Source organism: Mustelus asterias, chromosome 25 (genome assembly GCF_964213995.1).
Source record: "Mustelus asterias chromosome 25, sMusAst1.hap1.1, whole genome shotgun sequence".
Taxonomy (NCBI): domain Eukaryota; kingdom Metazoa; phylum Chordata; class Chondrichthyes; order Carcharhiniformes; family Triakidae; genus Mustelus; species Mustelus asterias.
In genome coordinates, this window is record NC_135825.1 from 56,801,676 (window position 1) to 56,826,636 (window position 24,961).

The 24,961-nt window shown below is 44.1% G+C and overlaps 1 protein-coding gene across 1 annotated transcript in view; it reads left to right on the forward strand.

The window, feature by feature from the left end:
* The window catches only part of LOC144479204 (liprin-alpha-2-like), a 176,627-nt gene that overhangs the window by 60,084 nt on the left and 91,582 nt on the right, over positions 1 to 24,961 (forward strand). The window contains exon 2 of the mRNA XM_078197866.1: positions 2,780 to 2,849. Coding sequence (XP_078053992.1) covers positions 2,780 to 2,849 — 70 coding nt within the window. The remainder of the gene's footprint in view (positions 1 to 2,779; positions 2,850 to 24,961) is intronic.

Consider the following 24,961-nt stretch of genomic DNA (forward strand, 5'->3'; position numbering starts at 1 on the left):
TCCACCACCTCAGTGGGCAGAGAATTCCATAGATTCACCACCCTCTGGGAGAAGAAGTTCCTCCTCAACTCTGTCCTAAACCGACCCCCCTTTATTTTGAGGCTGTGTCCTCTAGTTTTAACTTCCTTACTAAGTGGAAAGAATCTCTCCGCCTCCACCCTATCCAGCCCCCGCATTATCTTATAAGTCTCCATAAGATCCCCCCTCATCCTTCTAAACTCCAACGAGTACAAACCCAATCTCCTCAGCCTCTCCTCATAATCCAAACCCCTCATCTCCGGTATCAACCTGGTGAACCTTCTCTGCACTCCCTCCAATGCCAATATATCCTTCCTCATATAAGGGGACCAATACTGCACACAGTATTCCAGCTGCGGCCTCACCAATGCCCTGTACAGGTGCATCAAGACATCCCTGCTTTTATATTCTATCCCCCTCGCAATATAGGCCAACATCCCATTTGCCTTCTTGATCACCTGTTGTACCTGCAGACTGGGCTTTTGCGTCTCATGCACAAGGACCCCCAGGTCCCTTTGCACGGTAGCATGTTTTAATTTGTTTCCATTGAGATAGTAATCCCATTTGTTATTATTTCCTCCAAAGTGTATAACCTCGCATTTCTCAACGTTATACTCCATTTGCCATATCCTCGCCCACTCACTCAGCCTGTCCAAATCTCTCTGCAGATCTTCTCCGTCCTCCACACGATTCACTTTTCCACTTATCTTTGTGTCGTCTGCAAACTTCGTTACCCTACACTCCGTCCCCTCCTCCAGATCATCTATATAAATGGTAAACAGTTGCGGCCCGAGTACCGATCCCTGCGGCACGCCACTAGTTGCCTTCCTCCAACCGGAAAAACACCCATTTATTCCGACTCTTTGCTTCCTGTCGGATAGCCAGTCCCCAATCCACTTTAACACACCTTCTCATCCTTCTCTTTTGTATAGAAAAGTGTGCTAGCTGGTCAGTTCTTACGAATATAACCCCTTGGATCATTCTTGTGAATTTTATCTGAACAATTATCACTATCTGCATAATCCTTTATATATTATGGACACCAATATTGTACAGGCTCTAAGTAAGGTAGGAAGAATCCATCAACATTTTTTTTTAAAAGAGTTGGTTTGTTTCCAGCAGACAATATTTATCCACTGAAGTACAGAATTGCTGATTTTCAGATCCTTTCTTAGAAGCTGCTTTAAAAAGGGACGTGTTTTAAAATCTAGCTGCTCACTGTTCCAGGTAGATTTCTAATTGGAAAAAAATATCTAAGTGAACTTCATTGCAGTGTTAATAAATGTGAAACCTTTGACTCTTGAATTCAAAAGCCTGTTGACTTTGATCTGAAGCAAAGTTGACTATTTTGCGTCAGGGATGCCCATGCCTTTAAAAAATATATGGTGTAATTGCAAGTTTCCTGGCGCTACACAAGCCCTTGTTTGCCTGAAGTTCTGTTTAATATATGCATTCCTCTATGTCATAGAAACAGAGCATGTGCAGTATATTTGGTTGGAGGATTGGTTTTGTAGATGCTATACATGAAAAGATAATGTAATAGTGACCTGTCTAGAATAGGTGGTGAGATCATATGGCTTTGATTTCCATGGTGAAAACTACACACATCATTCACATAGCAGGCAATCTTTAAAAAAAACTTGTTAGTTATAACCGAGGATGGAAGAGCAGCATAAGATTTCAAATCCTTAGTTTTACCAGTAGGACCAAGTGTTGTCTCCCCTCCCCCCCCCCCCAGAGCAATAGTTTTGCACTTATATAGAGCAAAGGATAATGTGTTTACTTTTGATTTTATTTTTAAAGAAGGCCTTATTTGGGATTCTAATGTACATGGCAATGAAATTTGCAATGGTGTTGCTCAAATTTTATTTTGAATTTCCTCCAACTCCTCCAGTCTCCTCCACCACCACCATGGAGCATCAAGTGAAGTTTTAGTGCTATGAATAGGGCTTGGCCTAGTTCAGGATAGTTTTTGATTGTCAGTCTGGATTGTGGGTGGGGGAGGGGGGGGCGGGGGGTGCAGTTTATTTGGTCCATGCAGACAATGATTCTGTACACCTAACTATTCATCTACCATTTTTATTGGTGTTCTCTGGCAGTGCATCTGTGCGTCCACTATTTTTATAATCGCATCTGTTAGTTTTCAAGCATCAAATGGAAGTCGAGAATGCCTGATTTATTTAAACTTTTAACTCAAATTGCTGTTTTTGGGAAAGATAATCAGTGATTGTACGTGGATGACGTATCAATCTATTCCCTCATTGTTACTGGGTTAAAATCAAAAATTCTCTCAATTAATGCATTGGCAGCACTTTTAGCATGCAGTGGTTCAAGGATGAGGCTCACTGTGCAGGGACTACAGATAGACAACAAATGCTGGCCTCACGAGTGATGCTTGGTTTCGGAGAGATTTTTTTTTAATGACAGGATGAATGAAATTTTATAGTGCCATCAGCAATTTCTTCTGGATGGTTATTAATATGCTAGTAATGTGATTTGATATGAATATCCTGACTGCTATGGGAATTCTTTTGACTGGTGAGAGTAAGTCTTGGTAGTTCCTGCAGGATGAGTAATTTAATATTTTAGTTCACATAACATCTTCATAACCTTCTAAGAAACTTTTGATTTCAAACTGGATTCTCAGCGTTGCAACCATTTTGCTGCTTTTTGTTAAGTTGCAGATGGACGTAATTTAGTGCCCATTTTAAAGTTCTGTGTTTTTATGTTCTATATCTTTCCATTAATTTTTTCCCTTCAGGTTTGGATTGGAAACTTGTCATTCTGTAGTTACACCTTCCCACCAGCAGCGGAATTACAGTTAGGAGAAGGTATGTTGCCTATGAAATATTCTATACAGACACTTAGACCAGTTTATTACTCAAACACATTTACCCAACTGCTCTTCCTTGGAGACAAAGGATTGTCGTTCAAACTTAGTTTCAGTAAAACACTTGCAAGTTAAAGAAACAACTCTTAGATAATAAATTAAGTTAACTTTTCCCTAAATTAGACTGCCTGCTTGAAATGTACATATACTAAGATAAAGGCAGAATACTGCGGATGTTGGAATCTGAAACAAAAACACACAATACTGGAGAAACACAACAGGTCTGACAGCTGTGGAGAGAGAATAGAGCCAACAATTTGGTACACACATACTACCCGCTCTGGTGAACCTGACTGGACTGTTGGATTCAATTCACTGAGCTCGGGTCGATGGTTGAACTCTGGGTCTCCTTGGTACAAAGGTGGATCTCGCATGCCCTCTTGTGTCATCATGGGTTGCAGGTCGCAGCACGCCAGTTGAGTCTTCGCTGGGGGTCGTCTCCAGGGTGTCTGTTTTTATCCCCCTCTCCGAACCTTTCTAGAATGTTTTCCAGCTTTCAGCCAATGGGTTCACAGGCCGGCGGTCATGGCACTCAATGAGGTGAGGCCTGGTTACACATATCCCCTTTCAAGGTAATCCGAGGTATCAGGGAGTCTGGCTGAAACTGGGGAGTACACCAATATAATGGGGGGCAACTTTCCCATCCTGCAGCCACAGGAATCATAGCAGGCGGAGGGCAGACCATGCAAAGGTCTGTTGACCTCGGGCGGGATTTCTCATTTTGGGGTGAGCGCAGCTGCAAAATCCTGCCCAATGTCTTTCTATTGTTCTGAGTATCTCTTGATGGGTTTCGAGTCATAACTCCCATTGTTAAGGTTGAGCACCTCTGTTCAATATGCAAGAACATTTGGACTGGGCCCTGTTGGCTATGACCTGTGATAACCTTGGCCTGTCCGCATTCCATCAGGCTTTGCTTGCAGAAGCTGGAGCTGTGGTTAGTTTAGAATGTCCAATTTTATGTTGGGTTTAATTGCGAGGCCATTGGCCACTTGGGGGTCGTCTCCAGGGTGTCTGTTTTTATCCCCCTTTCCGAACCTTTCTAGAATGTTTTCCAGCTTTCAGCCAATGGGTTCACAGGCCGGCAGTCACGGCACTCAATGAGGTGAGGCCTGGTTACACATACCTCGGATTATCTTGAAAGGGGATATCAGATAGTTTCCATTTTTTTATGCAAACATAATTTATAATTGGTTAATTTGAGAGGAGGTGGGCATTAATGGAGGAATTTAAACATACAACTAGTGATTGAGTGATGTCGCATGCAGGCAGTTGCTGATGGAGTTTAGGATTATTGGATCAATCATCTCAATGGCAGAGCAGACTCGATGGGCTAAATGGCCTACTTCTTTTCCTAAAGCCCTTTGACACTTGGGTGTAGGTGGTTTAGAGGCTGGGGGGATCAGGATGCGCATAAATAGATTATTCAGTCTCCATTGTAAAGTCATACCTCTTCTTGCATTCAGAGTTCCATAATGAATTTGAATGTCGAAACCAGGTGACCTTTCTTGGTGAGGCTGCAGACCGGTGCATAATTGTATAAGAGATATGCCATAACCATAGTGCTGGAGGTCAGATATGTGGTAGGTGTGGAGATTAAGAAGAGTGGAAGACACCTGGGAGGAGGTGTGCAGGAGATCATCAAAGGGCATACATAGGGGTAGGGTCTAGAAGAAGCAGTCTAATTGCAACTTGTCAGCAGCATGTTGAACCTGGCCCCAAAGAGGTGGGTTTTGTGGGGAGAGTGATGGGGAGGAAAAGATAGGGTGACCAGGGCACAGGAGAGGGAAGAGAAGCAAAAAGCTGAGGATAGCGTGAAGATGGGAGGTGGGAGTTTGGTGGGTGGGGGATGTGCAGGAAACAAGTCTATAACAGCCTTACTTTAAGATTATAATATCCCCAAGGGCGAGGCTGTTTTTGACTCAATAGTTAAAATTTCATATGACTGTGTACTGACTATTTTAACAGCGAGAAAATTTTCTTATCAATATCATGAGGTGTGTGTGTTTTTGCAGGTTGAGGGTTAAGTTGACCCCTCTCATCCGATTTCAATGTTGGTTACAACAGCTTTCATTTAAAAAAAAAAGTGACATTGCCAATTCAGTACTTAACTGTGTAAGAATTAAGCCAACCGGATTCCCTGAATTAACAAGGAGGTAGTTTTATTACTAAAACTCAAACAGGTAAAATCCAGAAATTAACAAATAAGTTTAAAATGTAGGGATATGTCCAACTTCCCACCAATGCAAAAAACGCAGACACAGTTTCGCAGGCATGTACAAAAAGAAATAAAACGTTAGAGTATCCGGTGTTAAAACTTGGCCAAGTTAAAAACCGAGGGGTAAAGTCAGAAAAGGTACTCTCGGATTGTCCAAATGCTTGTTCACAGCTAGAGAGTCACTTTCTACAGTGGCTGCTGTGGATACTTGGGTCCTCGCTCTGAAGTTGTAGCTGTTTGATTCTCTTTTCTCTTGTGTTGAATTGGGGTCCTCATTAAGAACACATGGTTTGGCTTCTGGTGCTTTCAAACTACAGTAAGAAGTCTCTCAACACCAGGTTAAAGTCCAACACGTTTATTTGGCAGCATGAGCTTTTGGAGCCTCGAGCTCCTTCAGGTGAGTGAGGACTTATGTTCACAAACAGGGCATATAAAGACACAAACTCAATTTGCAAGATAATGGTTGGAATGCGAGTCTTTACAGGTAATCAAGTCTTAAAGGGACAGACAATGTGAGTGGAGAGAGGTTTAAGCACAGGTTAAAGAGATGTGTATTGTCTCCAGACAGGACAGTTAGTGAGACTTTGCAAGCCCAGGCAAGTCGTGGGTGTTACAGACAGTGTGACATGAACCCAAGATCCAGGTTGAGGCCATCCTTTTGTGCGGAATTTGGCTATCAGTTTCTGCTCAGCGATTCTGCTTGTCGTGTGTTGTGAAGGCCGCCTTGGAGAACGCTTACCTGAAGATCAGAGGTTGAATGCCCGTGACTGCTGAAGTGTTCCCCGACTGGAAGGGAACAGTCTTGCCGGGTGATTGTTGAGCGGTGTTCATTCATTCGTTGTTGTAGCGTCTGCATGGTCTCCCCAATGTACCATGCCTCGGGACATCCTTTCCTGCAGCGTATCAGGTAGACAACGTTGGCCGAGTCGCAGGAGTATGTACCGTGTACCTGGTGGATGGTGTTCTCACATGAGATGATGGCATCCGTGTTGATGATCTGGCACATCTTGCAGAGGTTGCTGTGGCAGGGTTGTATGATGTCATGGTCACTGTTCTTCTGAAGGCTGGGTAGTTTGCTGCGGACAATGGTCTGTTTGAGGTTGTGCAGTTGTTTGAAGGCAAGAAGTGGGGATGGCCTTGGCGAGATGTTCGTCTTCATCGATGACGTGTTGAAGGCTCCAGAGAAGATGTCGTAGCTTCTCTGCTCCGGGGAAGTACTGGACGACGAAGGGTACTCTGTCCACCGTGTCTAGATACATCGATACACTAGATACATCGATGACATTTTCTTCCTTTTGGACTCGTGACGAACAATCACAAACAACTATATGATGACATCAACAAGTTCGATGCCACCATCAGACTCACCATGGACTACTCTCCGGAATCGGTTGCATTCTTGGACACACGCATCTCCATCAAGGACGTTCACCTCAGCACCTCACTTTACCGCAAGCCCATGGATAACCTCCTGATGCTCCACTTCTCCAGCTTCCACCCTAAACACGCTAAAGAAGCCATCTCCTACAAACAAGCCCTCCATATACACAGGATCTGCTCAGATGAGGAGGATCGCAATAGACACCTACAGATGCTGAAAGCTGCCCTCATAAGAACAGGACATGGCGTTTGACTCATCGATCGACAGTTCCGAGGTGCCACAGTGAAAAACCGCACCAACCTCCTCAGAAGACAAACACGAGACACGGCGGACAGAGTACCCTTCGTCATCCAGTACTTCCCCGAAGCGGAGAACATAAGAACATAAGAAATAGGAGCAGGAGTAGGCCATCTGGCCCTTCGAGCCTGCCCCGCCATTCAACAAGATCATGGCTGATCTGAAGCGAATCAGTTCCACTTACCCGCCTGCTCCCCATATCCCCTAATTCCCTTATCGATCAGAAAATTATCTACCCGTGATTTAAACATATTCAACGAGGAAGCCTCCACCACTTCAATGGGTAGAGAATTCCAGAGATTCACTACCCTCTGAGAGAAGAAGTTCCCCCTCAACTCTGTTCTGAACCGGCCCCCCCTTATTTTGAGGCTGTGCCCTCTAGTTCTGGTTTCCCTTCTAAGTGGAAAGAATCTCTCCACCTCTACCCTATCCAGCCCCTTCATTATCTTATATGTCTCTATAAGATCACCCCTCATCCTTCTAAACTCCAACGAGTACAGACCCAATCTGTTTAATCTCTCCTCATAAGCCACACCCCTCATCTCCGGTATCAACCTGGTGAACCTTCTCTGCACTCCCTCCAAGGCCAATATATCCTTTCGCAAATAAGGGGACCAAAACTGCACACAGTACTCCAGTTGCGGCCTCACCAGTGCCTTGTACAGTTGCAGCAAGACCTCCCTGCTTTTATATTCTATCCCCCTCGCGATAAAGGCCAACATTCCATTTGCCTTCTTGATCACCTGCTGCACCTGCAGACTGAGTTTTTGCGATTCGTGCACAAGGACCCCCAGGTCCCTCTGCACAGTCGCATGATGTAATTTTTCTCCATTTAAATAATATTCCAATTTACTATTATTTCTTCCAAAGTGCTAACGTTATATTCCATCTGCCAGATCCTCGCCCACTCGCTCAGCCTATCCAAAGACACTCAATGACCTGGCCTCCACAGCCTTCTGCGGCAAAAAGTTCCACAAATTCACCACTCTTTGACTGAAGAAATTCCTCGTCATCTCAGTTTTAAAGGATCGTCCCTTTAGCCTGAGTTTGTGCCCTCTGGTTCTAGTTTTTCCTACTAGTGGAAACATCCTCTCCAAGTCCACTCTATCCAGGCCTCGCAATATCCTGTAAGTTTCAATAAGATCCCCCCTCATCCTTCTAAACTCCGAGTACAGACCCAGATTCCTCAACCGTTCCACATATAACAAGCTCTTCGTCTCAGAGATCATTCTTGCGAACCTCCTCTGGACCCTTTCCAAGGCCAGCACATCCTTCCTTAGATATGCGGCCCAAAACTGCTCTCAATACTCCAAATGGGGCCTGACCAGAGCCTTATACAGCCTCAGAAGTACATCCCTGCTCTTTATTCTAGCTTCTCGACATGAATGTTAACATTGCATTTGCCTTCCCTGACTCTCTTGGAGCTCTGGCATTCCACTGGTGTCTTCCACCGTGAAGACTGATGCAAAGTAACTATTCAGCTCCCCTGCCATTTCTTTGTTTCCTATTATTTCTTCTCCAGCCTCATTTTCCAGTGGTCCAATGGCTATTTGTGCCTCTCTCTTACCTTTTATATTATTGAAAAAAAATTCTTCTTGTCCTTTTATATTACTAGCTCGCTTGCACTCATATTTCATCTTCTTCCCCTTTACTGTTTTTTTGGTTGTTTTCTGCTTTTAAAGGCTTCCCAATCCTCTGGCTTCCCACTAATCCTTGCCACTTTGTTTGCTTTTTCTTTAGCTTTTATGCTGTCCTTGATTTCCCTCGTCAGCCATGGATGCCTCGTCCTCCCCCTCAACATGTTTTCTCCTCCTTGGGATGAATTTCTGTTGTGCCTCAGAATAACTCTCAAAAACTCCTGCCATTGCTGTTCCACTGTCTTCCCTGCTGGGTTCCCTTTCCAATCAACTCTGGCCAGCTCCTCCCTCATGTCTTTGTAGTTACCTTTATTTAATTGTAATACCGTTACATCTGATTCTAGCTTCTCCCTCTCAAACTGCAGGGTAAATTCTATCATATTGTGCTCACTGCTCCCTCAGGGTTCCTTCACCTGAAGTTCCCTAATCAAGCTACGGCATCTTCTCTGGAGCCTTCAACATGTCACCGATGAAGACGAACATCTCGCCAAGGCCATCCCCACACCCCCACTTCTTGCCTTCAAACAGGCCATTGTCCGCCGCAACCTACCCAGCCTTCAGGAGAACAGTGACCATGACACCACACAACCCTGCCACAGCAATCTCTGCAAGACGTGCCGGATCATCGACACGGATGCCATCATCTCACGTGAGAACACCATCCACCAGGTACACGGTCCATACTCTTGCGACTTGGCCAACATTGCCTACCTGATACGCTGCAGGAAAGGATGTCCCGAGGCATGGTACATTGGGGAGACCATGCAGACGCTACGACAACGGATGAGTGAACACCGCTCAACAATCACCAGGTAGGAGTGTTGCCTTCCAGTCGGGGAACACTTCAGCAGTCACGGGCATTCAGCCTCTGATCTTCGGGTAAGCGTTCTCCAAGGCGGCCTTCACAACACACGACAGTGCACAATCGCTGAGCAGAGACTGATGGCCAAGTTCCGCACACATGAGGGCGGCCTCAACCGGGATCTTGGGTTCATGTCACACGATCTGTAACCCCCACAACTTGCCTGGGCTTGCAAAATCTCACTAACTGTCCTGGCTGGAGACAATACACATCTCTTTAACCTGTGCTTAACCCTCTCTCCACTCACATTGTCTGCACCTTTAAGACTTGATTACCTGTAAAGACTCGCATTCCAACCGTTACCTTGTAAATTGAGTTTGTGTCTTTATATGCCCTGTTTGTAAACACAAGTCCTCACTCACCTGAAGAAGGAGCTTGAGGCTCCGAAAGCTCATGCTGCCAAATAAACCTGTTGGACTGTAACCTGGTGTTGTGAGACTTGTTACTGTGCTTACCCCAATCCAACGCCACATCTCCACATCATTTCGAACTACAGGCAGGGCTCAGCTTTATTGAGGGAGATTTCGGAGAGAAGGAGGGGTTAAGGCTGTTGTCTCTATTATTCCTGTGGCTTTGTCTGCGTGCTAGTTCAAATCCAGTTTAGTTCATGCCTGAGAGCTGGATGATGTGACCTCCCTCTCTCTGGTTCCAATCTGTGGCTTATCTTCGCCATCTGAGAGCTCTGTAGACCTGTCTCCAAAGCGTGCCTTGTAACCTTTATAAATACAACTGCTGTAGGCAGATGACATTACAAATTAATGTTCGATATTGCACATCTTCATAACATCTCCACATGACATCTTTCATTGCAAGGTGTGAAAAAAATAAGCACATGCACACCGATTCACTCTTTAGTCTCACTGATACAGCTATGCACTTTCGTAATTTTGATACCCAGGTAATTGTGACCGGACTCGTGGTCAAAGCATCAGATATCATGTTGTTTTTCCCTGCAATGTGGGTGACCTTTAATAGTCTGTAATCTCAAACTCCACGAAAAAAGCCTGGAATTTTGGGTTTTGAATTTTTCCATAAAGTTTCAGGGGTTGTGGTCTGTATATTCTAAGGTCTCTCTATCTGTAGCAGACATATACTTCAAAGTGTTTAAGAGCCAGTAATGTTGGCACAGTGGTTAGCACTGCTGCCTCACAGCGCCAGGGACCCGAGTTCAATTCCGTCAGTCACTGTCTGTGTGGAGTTTGCACATTCTCCCCATGTCTGTGTGGGTTTCCTCCCACAGTCCAAAGATGCGCAGGTTAGGTGGATTGGCCATGCTAAATTTGCCCATAGTGTCGGGGATTAGCAGCGTAAACAGGTGGGGTTACGGGCCCTGGGTGGGATTGTTGTCAGTGCAAGTGTAATGAGCTGAATGGCCTCCTCCCGCACTATAGGGATTCTATGATCCTATGAATATCCCCTGGTTGCCTTCTCCACAGTAGCATATCTCTCTTTGTGTTGGTTTAACCTTTTTGGAAAGGTACCCCAATGGCCCCTCTATGCCTGACCTATCTTCCTGCAGCAGGACAGCACCTATCCTCCCCCAGGCCACTAGCCACCTTAAAGGTCTTACTGAAGTTTGAGGTGGCAAGCATTGGTTCATTGAATAGGATGGCTTTCAGTCTCTCAGAAGCTGTTTGGAACTCCCTTGAGTACACAGGTCTGTCAGTGACATGGCTATAATGCTAATGTTATGAATGAACTTGTGGTAGAAGATATGCATCACTAAACATGGCATAATTTGTGTTTAGCCTTGGGGGTGGAGAAGTCAGTCAATGCTTACACTGCTGTTCTTGGCACTACCTTTCCCTGACCCACAATATGCTCTGGGTGAATTACCCAAGCTTTAGTGCACTCGCACATAATAAAAATAAAATGAACAAGCTTAGGTCTGGCAGCATTTGTGGAGAGAGAAACAGAGTTAACATATCAAGTTCACATGTCCCTTCAGAGTCTTCATATGGATTCGAAATGTTAACTCTGACCCTCGCCACAGATGCTGCCAGACCTGCTGAGTCTTTCCAGCATGTTCTGCTTTTATTTCAGATTTTCAGCATCTGATTTTATTTTAATAAACTTGCTCTTCGTGAGATTTACCACTAAATCATCTGACTGTAGTATTCCGAAAAGGGCTTACAATTTGTGTCAAGTGGTCTGTGCAGGTCTCACTGGACAGTGGTTGTCAAGATCTTTGAAGAAAATGAAGATTTACGAATTGAATAAAATAAGGGTTAAAGAAGTTTGTATAAAATAAAGTCTGAAGAATGGGATGAAAGAGGAATTAATAGGAGTGCAGCTGTCTGATGGAATTTTCTGCTATGCGAATAAACTTAGCAGCAAAGAAGCAAATTATTTCTTAAGCTAAAAGAGAAAATGCAGGAAAATCTCAGCAGGTCTGGCAGCATCTGTAAGGAGAGAAAAGAGCTGATGTTTCGAGTCCAGATGACCCTTTGTCAAAGCTGGGACAAAGGGTCATCTGGACTCAACATCAGCTCTTTTCTCCTTCTAGATATTGCCAGACCTGCTGAAATTTTCCAGCATTTTCTCTTTTGGTTTCAGATTCCAGCATCCGCAGTAATTTGCTTTTATCAAATGTTTTCATAAATTATTGTGGGATACGATGGGAATGTAGAATTTTAGTTAAAACTGTAGAGGAAGTGAATTCAAAGTAAAGAGATAAGAATGCAGTTTGCACCTTGATGCTAAAAGCCTGGTCCAAGGTGGTGTTTAGATGGAATAAGATCAAAAGGGAAACGTGGTACATTTAGTAGAGGTTTTGTTGCTCCGAGACGGAGAAGGACAGCAGTAAGCAGTCGTCACCACACCCTGTTGGGAATTGGAATTTTCCCAAGGCACAGAATTTGAGACTCCAAGCGGCTGTGCAAAACCCTCAGAGAACCCCGACGCTGAACGGAGGAAAAGCTGCCTAAACTTGAGGATAATTTGTGGGTGGTAATTATTGGCTGGATTTACCTCGTCGTTATACTGTTGTTGTGGGGAAAAAATCACAGATGGGTACCTGACGCACAAAATGGTTGCCTGAGAAAGAGACATTAAGCAGGCACTGACTTTTAGCACAGACAGCTACTTAAAATTAAAACATGCAGGAATCAGATACTGCAGGAAGCCAGTAAGAGTTTGAGGCACTTTAAAGATAAGGACAGACCCAGGACAATAAGGTCTGATAAAGAGATTAGCCATAGATGAGGACAGAAACACATAAATGCAGCAAAACCAATCACTATGTATCGGCCGAAACTAGTCATTGATCGAGGAAATGTATCCATTCTATGAAACAATGCGATGTTAAATGCCCATGTCTGTATCTGTCTGACTGTTAACCTATCGATCATCATGATCTGTCTACTCAACTATAAGTGTTAAATGGCTAATGTCTGGACTATCCATTGTATGAAAAGTATAAAAGTGCTCAAATCCGACTGTATTATTGAGAAGGTAGTTGCCAAAGTACTGCGGAATACCAGTGCTTTCTCTCTCGAAGCTTCGTGTCCGAAATAAAGCTGTATTGTTGAACCTCCAGTCTGACTCCGGTGGTAAAATTCCCACAACACTGTGATTTAGGACAGTGGATTTTTTTCAGAGTTCAGGAAAGTAGATAGGGAAGAACAGGAGAGGGGTTAATGACTATATATGCCATTATCTTAGTTAAGTGTACCTTTGTTTGGTATTGTGGCTTTTCTTATGTGTTTTCTTTCAATAAACGTTATTTTATTAGAATGTTGCAAGGCTGGACCTTTTCTCACTAGTTTTATGAAGGGTAAGTCATGCTTGACAAACTTGCTTGAGTTGTTTAGAACATAGAACAGTACAGCACAGAACAGGCCCTTCGGCCCACGTTGTGCCGAGCTTTGTCTGAAACCCAGATCAAGCTATTTCCTCCCTATCATCCTGGTGTGCTCCATGTGCCTATGCAATAGCTTCTTAAATGTTCCTAAAGTGTCTGACTCCACTATCACTGCAGGCAGTCCATTCCACACCCCAACCACTCTGAGTAAAAAACCTACCTCGGACATCCTTCCTATATCTCCCACCATGAACCCTATAGTTATGCCCCCTAGTTACCACTCCATTCACCCGAGGAAATAGTCTTTGAACGTTCACTCTATCGATCCCCCTCATCATCTTATAAACCTCTATCAAGTCTCCTCTCAACCTCCTCCGCTCCAAAGAGAAAAGCCCAAGTTTCGTCAACCTTTCCTCATAAGACCTCCCCTCCAAACCAGGCAGCATCCTGGTAAATCTCCTTTGCACTCCTTCCAGTGTCTCCACATCCTTCTTATAGTGAGGTGACCAGAACTGCACACAATATTCCAAATGTGGTCTCACCAAGGTCCTGTACAGTTGCAGCATAACCCCACGTCTCTTAAACTCAAACCCCCTGTTAATGAACGCCAACACACTATAGGCCTTCTTCACGGCTCTATCCACTTGAGTGGCAACCTTCAGAGATCTATGGATATGAACTCCAAGATTTCTCTGTTCCTCCGCATTCTTTAGAACCTTACCTTTGACCCTGTAATCCACATTTAAATTTGTCCTCCCAAAATGAATCACCTCGCATTTGTCAGGGTTAAACTCCATTTGCCATTTTTCAGCCCAGCTCTGCATTCTATCTATATCTCTTTGCAGCCTACAACAGCCCTCCACCTCATCCACTACTCCACCAATCTTGGTGTCATCAGCAAATTTACTGATCCACCCTTCAGCCCCCTCCTCCAAGTCATTTATAAAAATGACATAGCAGAGGACCAAGCACTGATCCCTGTGGCACTCCACTGGTAACCGGTTTTCAGTCCGAAAATTTTCCATCCACCACCACCCTCTGTCTTCTGTTAGATAGCCAGTTACCTATCCAATCGGCCAAACTTCCCTCTATCCCACACATCCTTACTTTCTTCATAAGCCGACCATGGTGGACTTTATCAAACGCCTTACTAAAATCCATGTATATGACATCAACTGCACTACCTTCATCAACACACTTAGTTACCTCCTCAAAAAATTCTATCAAATTTGTGAGGCAAGACTTGCCCTTCACAAATCCGTGCTGACTATCCTGGATTAAGCTGCATCTTTCTAAATGGTTGTAAATCCTATCCCTGAGGACCTTTTCCATCAACTTACCGACCACCGAAGTAAGACTAACCGGCCTATAATTACCAGGGTCATTTCTATTCCCTTTCTTAAACAGAGGAACCACATTCGCCATTCTCCAGTCCTCTGGCACCACCCCCATGGACAGTGAGGACGCAAAGATCAATGCCAAAGGCTCTGCTTTCTCATCCCTTGCCTCCCAAAGACTCCGAAGATATATTTAATCAGGCCCAGGGGACTTATCAACTTTCAGTTTATTCAAAATTGCTAGTACATCTTCCCTCCGAACATCATCTTCCTCCAGCCTATCAGCCTGTGACACCCTCTCTTCCTCAAAAACATGGCCCCTCTCCTTGGTGAACACCGAAGAAAAGTATTCAGTCATCACCTCTCCTATCTCTTCTGACTCCATGCACAAATTCCCACTGCCGTCCTTGACCGGCCCCAACCTCACCCTGGTCATTCTTTTATTCCTCACATAAGAGTAAAAAGCCTTGGGGTTTTCCTTGATCCGACCCGCCAAGGACTTCTCATGCCCCCTCCTAGCTCTTCTAAGCCCCTTTTTCAGCTCATTTCTTGCTAACTTGTAACCCTCCATCGAGCCAACTGAACCTTGTTTTCTCAACCTTACATATTGTGGTGAACCATCGTTGGTTCACCACTGGGGGTTGTTACTATGTTACTGTTGGGCTAGGGTGTTGTTACTGTGGGGGTTGTACAATGTTGTTGGGTTAGGGTGTTTACCTGTTATAAGAGTTATCATGGCACATTCCAGTGGGGTCCCGCCTCCGGTGGCGAGGTATAAGACCCCCTGCTCCGGCAGGACCCCTTCAGTCTGAACTGGTGTATTCGTGTTAGTAGTTCCATTGTTACTCTATTAAAGCCTTCAATACCGAAGCCTTGGTTCCACGTGCTTAATTGTCGCGCATCACATATGCTTCCTTCTTCCTCTTGACAAGACATTCCACCTCTTTTGTGAACCATGGTTCCCTCACTCGGCCATTTCCTCTCTGCCTGGCAGGGACATACCTATCAAGGACACGCAGTATTTGTTCCTTGAAAAAGTTCCACTTTTCATTAGTGCCTTTCCCTGACAATTTTTGTTCCCATCCTATGCTTCCTAATTCCCGCCTGATTGCATCATAATTACCTCTCCCCCAATTGTAAACTATGCTCTGCCGCATGGCCCTCTCCCTCTCCATTGCAATAACAAAAGACACCGAATTGTGGTCACTATCTCCAAAGTGCTCTCCCACAACCAAATCCAACACTTGGCCCGGTTCATTTCCCATTACCAAATCCAATGTGGCCTCACCTCTTGTCGGCTTATCCACATATTGTGTCAGGAACCCCTCCTGCATACACTGTACAAAAACTGCCCCATCCGAACCATTCGACCTATAAAGGCTCCAATCAATATTTGGAAAGTTAAAGTCCCCCATGACAACTACCCTGTGACCCCCACACCTATCCATAATCTGCTTAGCAATTTTTTGCTCCACATCTCCATTACTATTTGGGGGCCTATAGTAAACTCCTAACAACGTGACCGCTCGTTTCCTATTCCTAACCTCAGCCCATATTACCTCTGTAGGCAGATCCCCTTTGAAATGCCTTTCTGCAGCCGTTACACTCTCCTTGATTAACAGTGCCACTCCTCCACCTCTTTTACCAGCTACCCTACACTTACTGAAACATCTATACCCCGGAACTTCCAACAACCATTCCTGTCCTTGTTCTACCCATGTCTCCGTAATGGCCACAACATCGTAGTCCCAAGTGCCAATCCACGCCCCAAGTTCACCTACCTTATTTCGGATGCTCCTAGCATTGAAATAGACACACTTCAACCCACCTTCTTGTCTGCTGGTACCCACCTTTGACCATGATACCCTTCCCAGTACCTCACTACACTCATTGACCTCCGGACTACAACTCTTTTTCCCATCCCCCTGACAAATTAGTTTTAAAACCCCCCCCCCCCCGAAGAGCTGTAGCAAATTTCCCTCCCAGGATATTGGTGCCCCTCTGGTTCAGGTGCACCCCGTCCTGTTGGTACAGGTCCCACCTTCTCCAGAAAGTGTTCCAATTATCCACATAGCTGAAACCCTCCCTCCTACACCATCCCTGCATCCATGTGTTTAACTGCACTCTCTCCCTGTTCCTCAACTCGCTATCCCGTGGCACCGGCAACAAACCAGAGATGACAACCTGTTTTGTCCTGGCTCTCAGCTTCCACCCTAGCTCCCTGAATTCCTGTTTTAAATCCCCGTCCCCTCTCTTACCTATGTCTTTGGTGCCGACGTGCACCACGACTTGTGACTGTTCCCCCTCCCCCTTTAGAATCCTGAAAACACGGTCGGAGATGTCACGGACCCTGGCATCCAGGAGGCAACATACCATCCGTGAGTCTCTCTTGTTGCCACAGAACCTCCTATCTATCCCTCTAACAAATGAGTCCCCAATAACTATAGCTCTACCGCTCTCCCCCTTTCCCTTCTGAGCCACAGGTACGGACTCAGCGCTGGCGATCTGGTCACTGCGGTTTACCACTGGTAGGTCGCCCCCCCTCACCTGTATCCAAAGTGGAATACTTGTTGCTAAGGGGAACGACCACAGCTTCCTCCCAGCCCCTCTCACTGTCACCCATCTATTTTCATTCCCTGGAGCAACTATATCCCTGAAGCTTGTGTCTATGGCCCTCTCTGCCTCCCTGATGACCCTAAGCTCATCCAACTCCAGCTCCAGCTCCCTAACGCGGTCTTGGAGGAGCTGCAGATGGGTGCACCTCCCACAGGTGTAATCAGCAGGGACACTGACGGTGTCCCTCACCTCAAACATTCTGCAGGAGGAACATTGCACTGCCTTCACTTCCATCCCCTCCATATAACTTACTGCTACAAAGAAAAAGAATTGCTCCAATGGAACACTGAACCCTTTTCCCCTTCCTCCGAGTGCACCGGGAAAGAAGTTTAAAAAGCAGGAACACAGAGCGGTGACCGTTTAAAAAGCAGGAACACAGAGCGGCGACAGATTAAACCCAAACAACTGAGGTTAAACCCAAACAACTGAGGTTAAACCCAAACAACTGAGATTAAACCCAAACAACTGAGATTAAACCCAAACAACTGAGATTAAACCCAAACAACTGAGATTAAACCCAAACAACTGAGATTAAACCCAAACAACTGAGATTAAACCCAAACAACTGAGATTAAACCCAAACAACTGAGATTAAACCCACTGTGGTATATCTGGACTTCCAGAAGGCTTTTGACAAGTGCAGCTTAAAACACTGATCCAGAAGGTGAGATAGGGGATTGGGTGTCGAGTACTGCATTGGATTGAGGATTGGTTGACTGACAGAAAGCAGAGGGTCAGGATAAATAGGTCCTTCTCTGGCTGGTAAAATGTGACTAGTGGGTTGCCGCAGGCGTCAGTTCTTGGACCCCAACTGTTTACAATCTATATAAATGTTTTGCAGCAGGGGCAGAGTGTAACATAGCAGAACTTGTGGATGATACCAAAGTAGGTGAGAAAGCAGGCAGTGAAGAGGATACAAAGATTTTACAGAGAAATATAAATAGGCTAAGAGAATGGGCCAAAATTTGGCAGCTGGAGTTTAATATGGATAAATGTGAGGTTATCCATTTTGGCAAAATAAAATTACCTGAATGGAAAGCAGATTCAAAATGCGTCCGAGCATTGGGTGTTGTGGCCAAACGGGCCACCTAAAATGGCGATTTACAGAGCACCCTGGGACAATTAGGCTGCAGCCTGTTTTAGTTCTTGCCCAAAAGATAGAGATAAACAGGCTGCAGCTCAGACGACTGAATACACAGGATATGGACCATCTTCAGGACAAAGGGGACTTCCTGGTCAAACTGGGTTGTTTACTAGACATAGGGGCGCCTAACCCCTTATTTGGGAGGGAGGTGTGTGACCTACATGCCCCCAGCATCAACAGACATGGCCATTGGGGACACACCCAGAGATTGGTGTGGCAGCATCTGATTGGACTTTAACAATCAGGGTGATCAAATCCTGATTGATTAATTGGCAATGGCCAAAAGGGGTGTGAAAACCAACAGGATATAAAGGGTGCTGCGCAACAGAAGAATCTCCCTCTCTGACCCCACGAATGAGCTGCAACAACAGTGACCATCGCCAGCAACGACCAGCATGAGGAGAGCCACCACACCCGAGAAGGAAGGAAGGCCAGAGTACCAGACCAAAGGACCAAACTATGCAAAGGACTACAGAGACCAGCACACACAGGCCAATATCTGCCTGGGTACTTGCCAGTCACGTTAAGTTAAGGTCTAGTATTGGACTTGAGCTTTAGTATTTCTGTAAGATAACTTATTGTTGGTTGGGTGGGTGATTATTGATTGTGTGTTTAAATAAATATTGTTGTACCAACAAGAAGTCTACTGGCAATTCTTTGTCCACCGTATAAGGGTTAAAACAGACTGTGCGGCAGGCACAGCAGTGTCTATGTTCATGAATCACAGCAAGTCTATCTGCAGATGCAGCATGTAATGGAAGAAAACAGTGTTGGCATTTATTGAAAAGGGACTGGAGTATCCAAGTAGAGAAGTGTTGCTGCAATTGTACAGGGTGTTGGTGAGGCCACACCTGGAGTATTGTGTCCAGTTTTGGTCTCCTTATTTGAGGAAGGATGTTGCGGCATTGGAGGCAGTTCAGAGGAGGTTCACCAGATTGATTCCGGGGATGAAGGGATTGACGTATGAGGAGATATTAAACAGTTTGGGCTTAAACTTGCTGGAGTTTAGAAGGATGAGAGAGGATATGATTGAGTTATATAAAATTTAAAAAGGGATTGATAGAGTGAATGTAGACCAAATTTTTTCTCTTATGGGGCAATCTAGAACAAGAGGTCACAGGTATAGGTTGAGAGGCGGTAGGCTTAAAACTGAGATGAGGAGGAACTACTTCTCGCAGAGGGTGGTGAATTTGTGGAACTTGCTGCCCCATAGCTTGGTGGAGTTTGAATCATTGGTTTCAAGAAGGAGTTAGGTATATTTCTGATTTTAAAAAAGGATAAGGGGATATGGGGGGAATAGGTGATGAGGTGGGTTTGAGTCCAGAGAAAGATCAGCCATGATCTGATTGAGCCTGCTCTGCCATTCAAAGGGCTAAATTTGGTATTTTCTACGGTTTGTATATCTTTATTCACATTACATCAAATCACAAAATATAGTTTTAAAAACCGGTGTTCCACATTGCCTTCTGGGTTTTGGGATACACTTGTGTCTAGCATTAGCGAGATTCTTTACATAGCAAAGTTATCATGCTACACTGCACTGTTAGGGAGCCTGGCCATTACTTGGTTCATTAGACTCTGGAAAGGTGCTGGAGCTTTTCTTAATCTGGATGGGATAAGTCGGCATTGGAAGAATCCGTCTGGGGTGACAAAGGCCGAGATTTATTTAGCTCAGAGTTTTAATGGAACCTGCCAGTATCACTTTAGAGTGCTACTCTGCTCTACTGGAGTGACACAGTGGTTAGCACTGCTCCCTCACAGCGCCAGGAACCTGGATTCGATTCCCGACTTGGGTCACTGTCTGTGCAGAGTCTACAAGTTCTCCCCGTGCCTGTGTGGGTTTCCTCCGGGTGCTCTGGTTTCCTCCCACAGTCTGAAAGATGTGCTGTTAGGTGCTAAATTTTCCCTCCGTGTTCCTGAACAGGCGCTGGAGTGTGGCGACTCGGGGAGTTTCACAGTAACTTCATTGCAGTGTTAATGTAAGCATACTTGTGACACTAATAAAATAAACTTTACAATTTTAAAAAAAGGTGCTGTTGATAATTTAGAGACTCCCCCTCACAGTGGGCAGAGTGGATGGTGGTTGCCAGATAGCGGTGCCACCCAGATCTGTAGGGATAGTCTCCCCTCTTAGCTGTTTAATTGAAATTCTCTTTTCTATCTCCATTCCTGCCTCTTGTTTTCCTTTTCCCTCCCCTCTTCCCTTCCCTTGTTTTTTTCCTCTCCTGCCCCCTTTCTCTCTCTCTGTTTACTCTTTTCAGGAGTAAAACAGTCCCTAAAGCAAAGAAATTTGGAACAAATGAAAATTGATGCCAGATCAATTAATTTCAAAACTAACAATTTCATATTTGCCAAAGGTGTTAAGAGATTATAGGGAAAAGGCAGTTAAATGGAGACAGATCAGAGGAGTCCTGGCCTCAGAATGCCGGAACAGGCCTGAGGGAATAAAAGGCCTACTGTTGACCTCATGATGTGGAGATGTTGGCCTTGGCCTGAGGTGGGCACAGCAAGAAGTCTCAAAACACCAGATTAAAGTCCAACAGGTTTATTTGGAATCACGAGCTTTCAGAGCACTGCTCCTTCATCAGGTGAGTGTTGATCCAGTGGGACCAGGGACTTGGTCCCCAAGCCCAGATTACTAAAATATCAATTGATTAAAGCAGAGTAATTGATACTGGATTATTAAAATTGTTACAACTGCGTGGGGAGGAATGAACTGGCTCCCCTTTATTCAGCCGCAACAAGTGTTTTGTAAAAATGCATTTTTCTCCACAAGTGCCTTTTCCAATCCCAATATCTTTAATTTTTACAAAGTAACCAATCAAATTATATATTCTTTGGTTGCTAAAACTGAGAAAAAAATAATAAAGCATAAAACCAAACACGCAAACCCCTCAGAAGTATGAAGCTAAATAAACGATAAAACATATATAATTGAGTTCTTTGCTTGCCTTTGAGATGCAGATTGTGTGAAGTTAGCTGGTCTCTTTTTAAAATCCTGGAGTTGAACTGAAGTCAAGGAAACTACACTTTACTGGAGACAATTTCCTTCCTTTTAATTCTGTGATCCAGCTCCCAGAAATTCAAGGTTTTTTCACTTGGTTCTTTCCAATGGACAGCCGTTATCTCTAATGATTTTTACACTGTTAAGAGATAGTTTTTCTTCTTGGGGCAGAGAGATTAAGATTCTTTACCTCTCCCTTCAGCAGTTTTTCTTCCTGCCATATGACTTCTCTCTGTCTGTGGCTTGGCAAAACCAGTTCTGAAACTCCTTTCTGTCCACTGCATGAAAGGAATGCAATGTATTGCAGTCACTGCTGTGGAACAAGTAACCACATTTTTAATCTTTCATCTCCAAAACTTTTGATACATTTGAAGATAGTAGAAATCAGCCAGGATGGTGTTATTCTGACCTGCCCGCGGATCTTTCAGTGCCTAGTGCCTCTGTAATTAGCTGGTTAGCTATATTGTCTTTACTGTTGATTAAAGACAACATTTTTGCACTTGTATTGCCTTCCTTTCAACAGTGCCTTTGAAGTAGACCGTGACACCCCAGATGTGCATATCCATGCAACATGTCAGGGCAGGTCTGCAGTGCAATCCACAGAGGAACTTCCCAGAAACGCGGTCAACTTACAACACCAGACATCAGGTGACAGGTGGTAGCCATCTTTTGTCAGCACATTTTCAGTATTTTTTGTAAAACAGCTCCTCAAATATTTTTGGTTAGCTGGTGAAGTTATAGGCTGACCTCACTCGGTTATAATTTCCTGTCATCATGACAAAATTCAAAAAGTAGAGAACCTGAGAAATTTAAATTCCAATATATCGGCACATAATTGGTTCCCCCACCTTGTCCGTCTCCTGTGAATGAAAAATGTTGTGGTGATGGTGCATATTGTTAAATGGAAGGTGTAGGGGCACATTTATGCCACATTGTATACCTACCTGCCTTTAAAGAACAGATACAGAAACGTCGTACTGATTGATGGAGTTAGGATAGTATGATGAAACTCCAACCACAAGTACGGTTGTTAATGAGCCCTCCCTTAGCAATCTGCAGTTTCATTTGGAAACTATCTGCGAACAGTGCATTCCCTGGAACCAAGTGGAAGTATGAACTGTTAAATATTTCATCTGTTGCTCAGGGCACCAATCCTCAGGTAAATGAAGCAATTGTAACATGCAAACATTAACAGATTTAGTGTTAGGATCGCGCAAAGGCTGTGGAACAGTAAACTGTTCGCTTTGAAAGTAAACGGTCTAATCTTTGGATTTTCAAGAGCTGACCTTTCTGACTTCCTGAAATACTTTTTGAAGAGCACTTAACCAGTTAAAATAATCCATTGATTTTTTGAAAGATACAAAGATATTTAATTAAACGCAGTGGACATTTTGGAACACAAATTGTCTGCCAACTGTTACAAATTGATTATCTTTTGGCCGTACAGAACTTAAATGTTGCTTAAAAGAGAGACACGTTGCTGAAGCTTCTCATCGTGCACTCATTAGGACAAATGCAAGAGTGCCAAATTTTAAACCAGTTTAAACCAACAATTTATACTCTCAGGAGTAAAGAGTGTGGATTTGTTGACAAAGCGACTTTGGCTGAGGCTCATACTAACCGTGCACTGGTGAAAGTAATAAGGGATTCAGTGTCATACAATGACTTTAACTCCATTTAATCAAAGGTGGAGGACATGGCATGCTTATTAGAAATATTTACTATTTGTGATAAAGCCATTTCCAGTTGTATTAATGAAACACCAGGTTACCAGTCTGAAATTCATCAATCAATTCTTTATAATGGGGAAAAAAACAATCACTTAAATTTCCCTGCTGTATTGGTTCAGGGAATATTTCACATTGTTGATTGTGCAAAAGATTTTCATCTGGAACTTCAACTGTAACCCAACCAGCATAACGTTGGCCTATTTTGGCCGATGTATCATCTTTTACTGAGGCAGTTTTATTATTTTGATCTTTGTTCTCTACAGTAGCTTGTTAATCTCGCTTGGGATTTTCAATATATTTCACCCCAGTTGAATTCATTTGGAACATTCAAACTGCTGTGCAATAACCTTCAGAATATTCGGTTATCTCCTCTGATCTACATGTATTTTATTTCTCTTTCCCTGTGAGTTTAAAGTTAGATCTATAACTTGCCGGGATAATGACAACCCCAGATGGCTTGCTTGACATGGTTGTTGGGCTGAAGGCCAAGTTTGGTTTTAAAATCAGGATGGGAATTATAAAATTAGTTTGAATACATTTCCTTTTTAAAGCTCCATTCAGTTTTTAAAATTTGATTTGGTTTATTATTGTTGCATGTATTGTTGTGAGGTGAAATGTATTTTTCTTGCGTGCTATACAAAGTATATAAAGAAAAGGAGAGGGTGCTGAATGTAGTGTTACAGTCATAGCTAGGGTGTAGAGAAAGATCAATTTAATACAAGGTCGGTCCGTTCAAAAGCCTGATGGCAGCAGAGAAGAAGCTGTTGAGTCGGTTGGTACGTGATCTCAGACTTTTGTATCTTTTTCCCCGACGGAAGAAGGTGGAAGAGAGAATGTCCGGGGTGCGTGGGGTCCTTAATTATGCTGGCTGCTTTGCCGAAGCAGCGGGAAGTGTAGACAGAGTCAATGGATGGGAGGCTGGTTTGCGTGATGGACTGGGCTTCGTTCACAACCTTTTTTAATTTTTGAATTTGTATGCTTGGGAATTTTATGCTCATTTTACACTGGCCTTTGATTTGTGTCATATTCAAAACAATTGAATTGGGCAGATGCTCCTTTGAATGTTGTACAATCCATATGTGCTGAATGAACAGAGGCACAGCTCTGGCTGCTCTATTTCAAAGATGCATAGCATGCGATGATAGCGCTGTGCAATGCTGCATTCTGAGGTATTAGGAGGAAATAACAGCAGATTTTATGTTGTGTCATGCAATATCATTCCCCTCTCAATGCTGCTGCAGAATTCTAGAAAGAAAGGCAGCATTCCTTTTAAATGAGATGCAAATGACTGGTTTGCACTGCCAAATGGGATCAATGGATTGGGAGCTAAATAAACATGCATTAGGAGTTCATGAGTGGATTCAGAGATTAAAATTTGATTGGGTGGCAATGTTTCCATTTTGTTTGTAGCTCGGCAAATCCATGCCTGCAGCTCCCTTATTTCTGTTCTCCATCTCTCTCTCTCAAATTGATACTCTGTCTCTGCACAAATTGTCCCAACAATTCATTGTGTAGTTTTCCTTCAATTAGTCATTGAGGAGAGAAGTTAGGAAATAGCGAGCACAAAAGATGGTCGAAATGTGGAATGCCTCCCCCAAAAAGCAATAAATATTTGCCCAAATTTTCAAACTGAGATTGACGTATCCTTGCTAGAGAAGTGTAAAAAGGGATAGTGTCAGGGGAGATGGATGGAGTCAGAGTACAGATCAGCCGTGATCTCAACGGACGGTGGAGCAGGCTTGAAGGGCGGCACAGTGGTTACACTGCTGCTTCACAGCGCCAGAGACCTGGGTTCGATTGCCGGCTTGGGTCACTGTCTGTGTGGAGTTTGCACATTCCGTGTGCACAGTCTGAAAGACGTGCTGGTTTGGTGCATTGGCCGTGCTAAATTCTCCCTCAGTGTACCCGAACAGGAGCCGGAGTGTGGCGACTAGGGGATTTTCACAGTAACTTCATTGCAGTGTTAATGTAAGCCTACTTGTGACACTAAGAAATAAACTTCAAACTTGAGGGGCTGAGCTCCTGTTT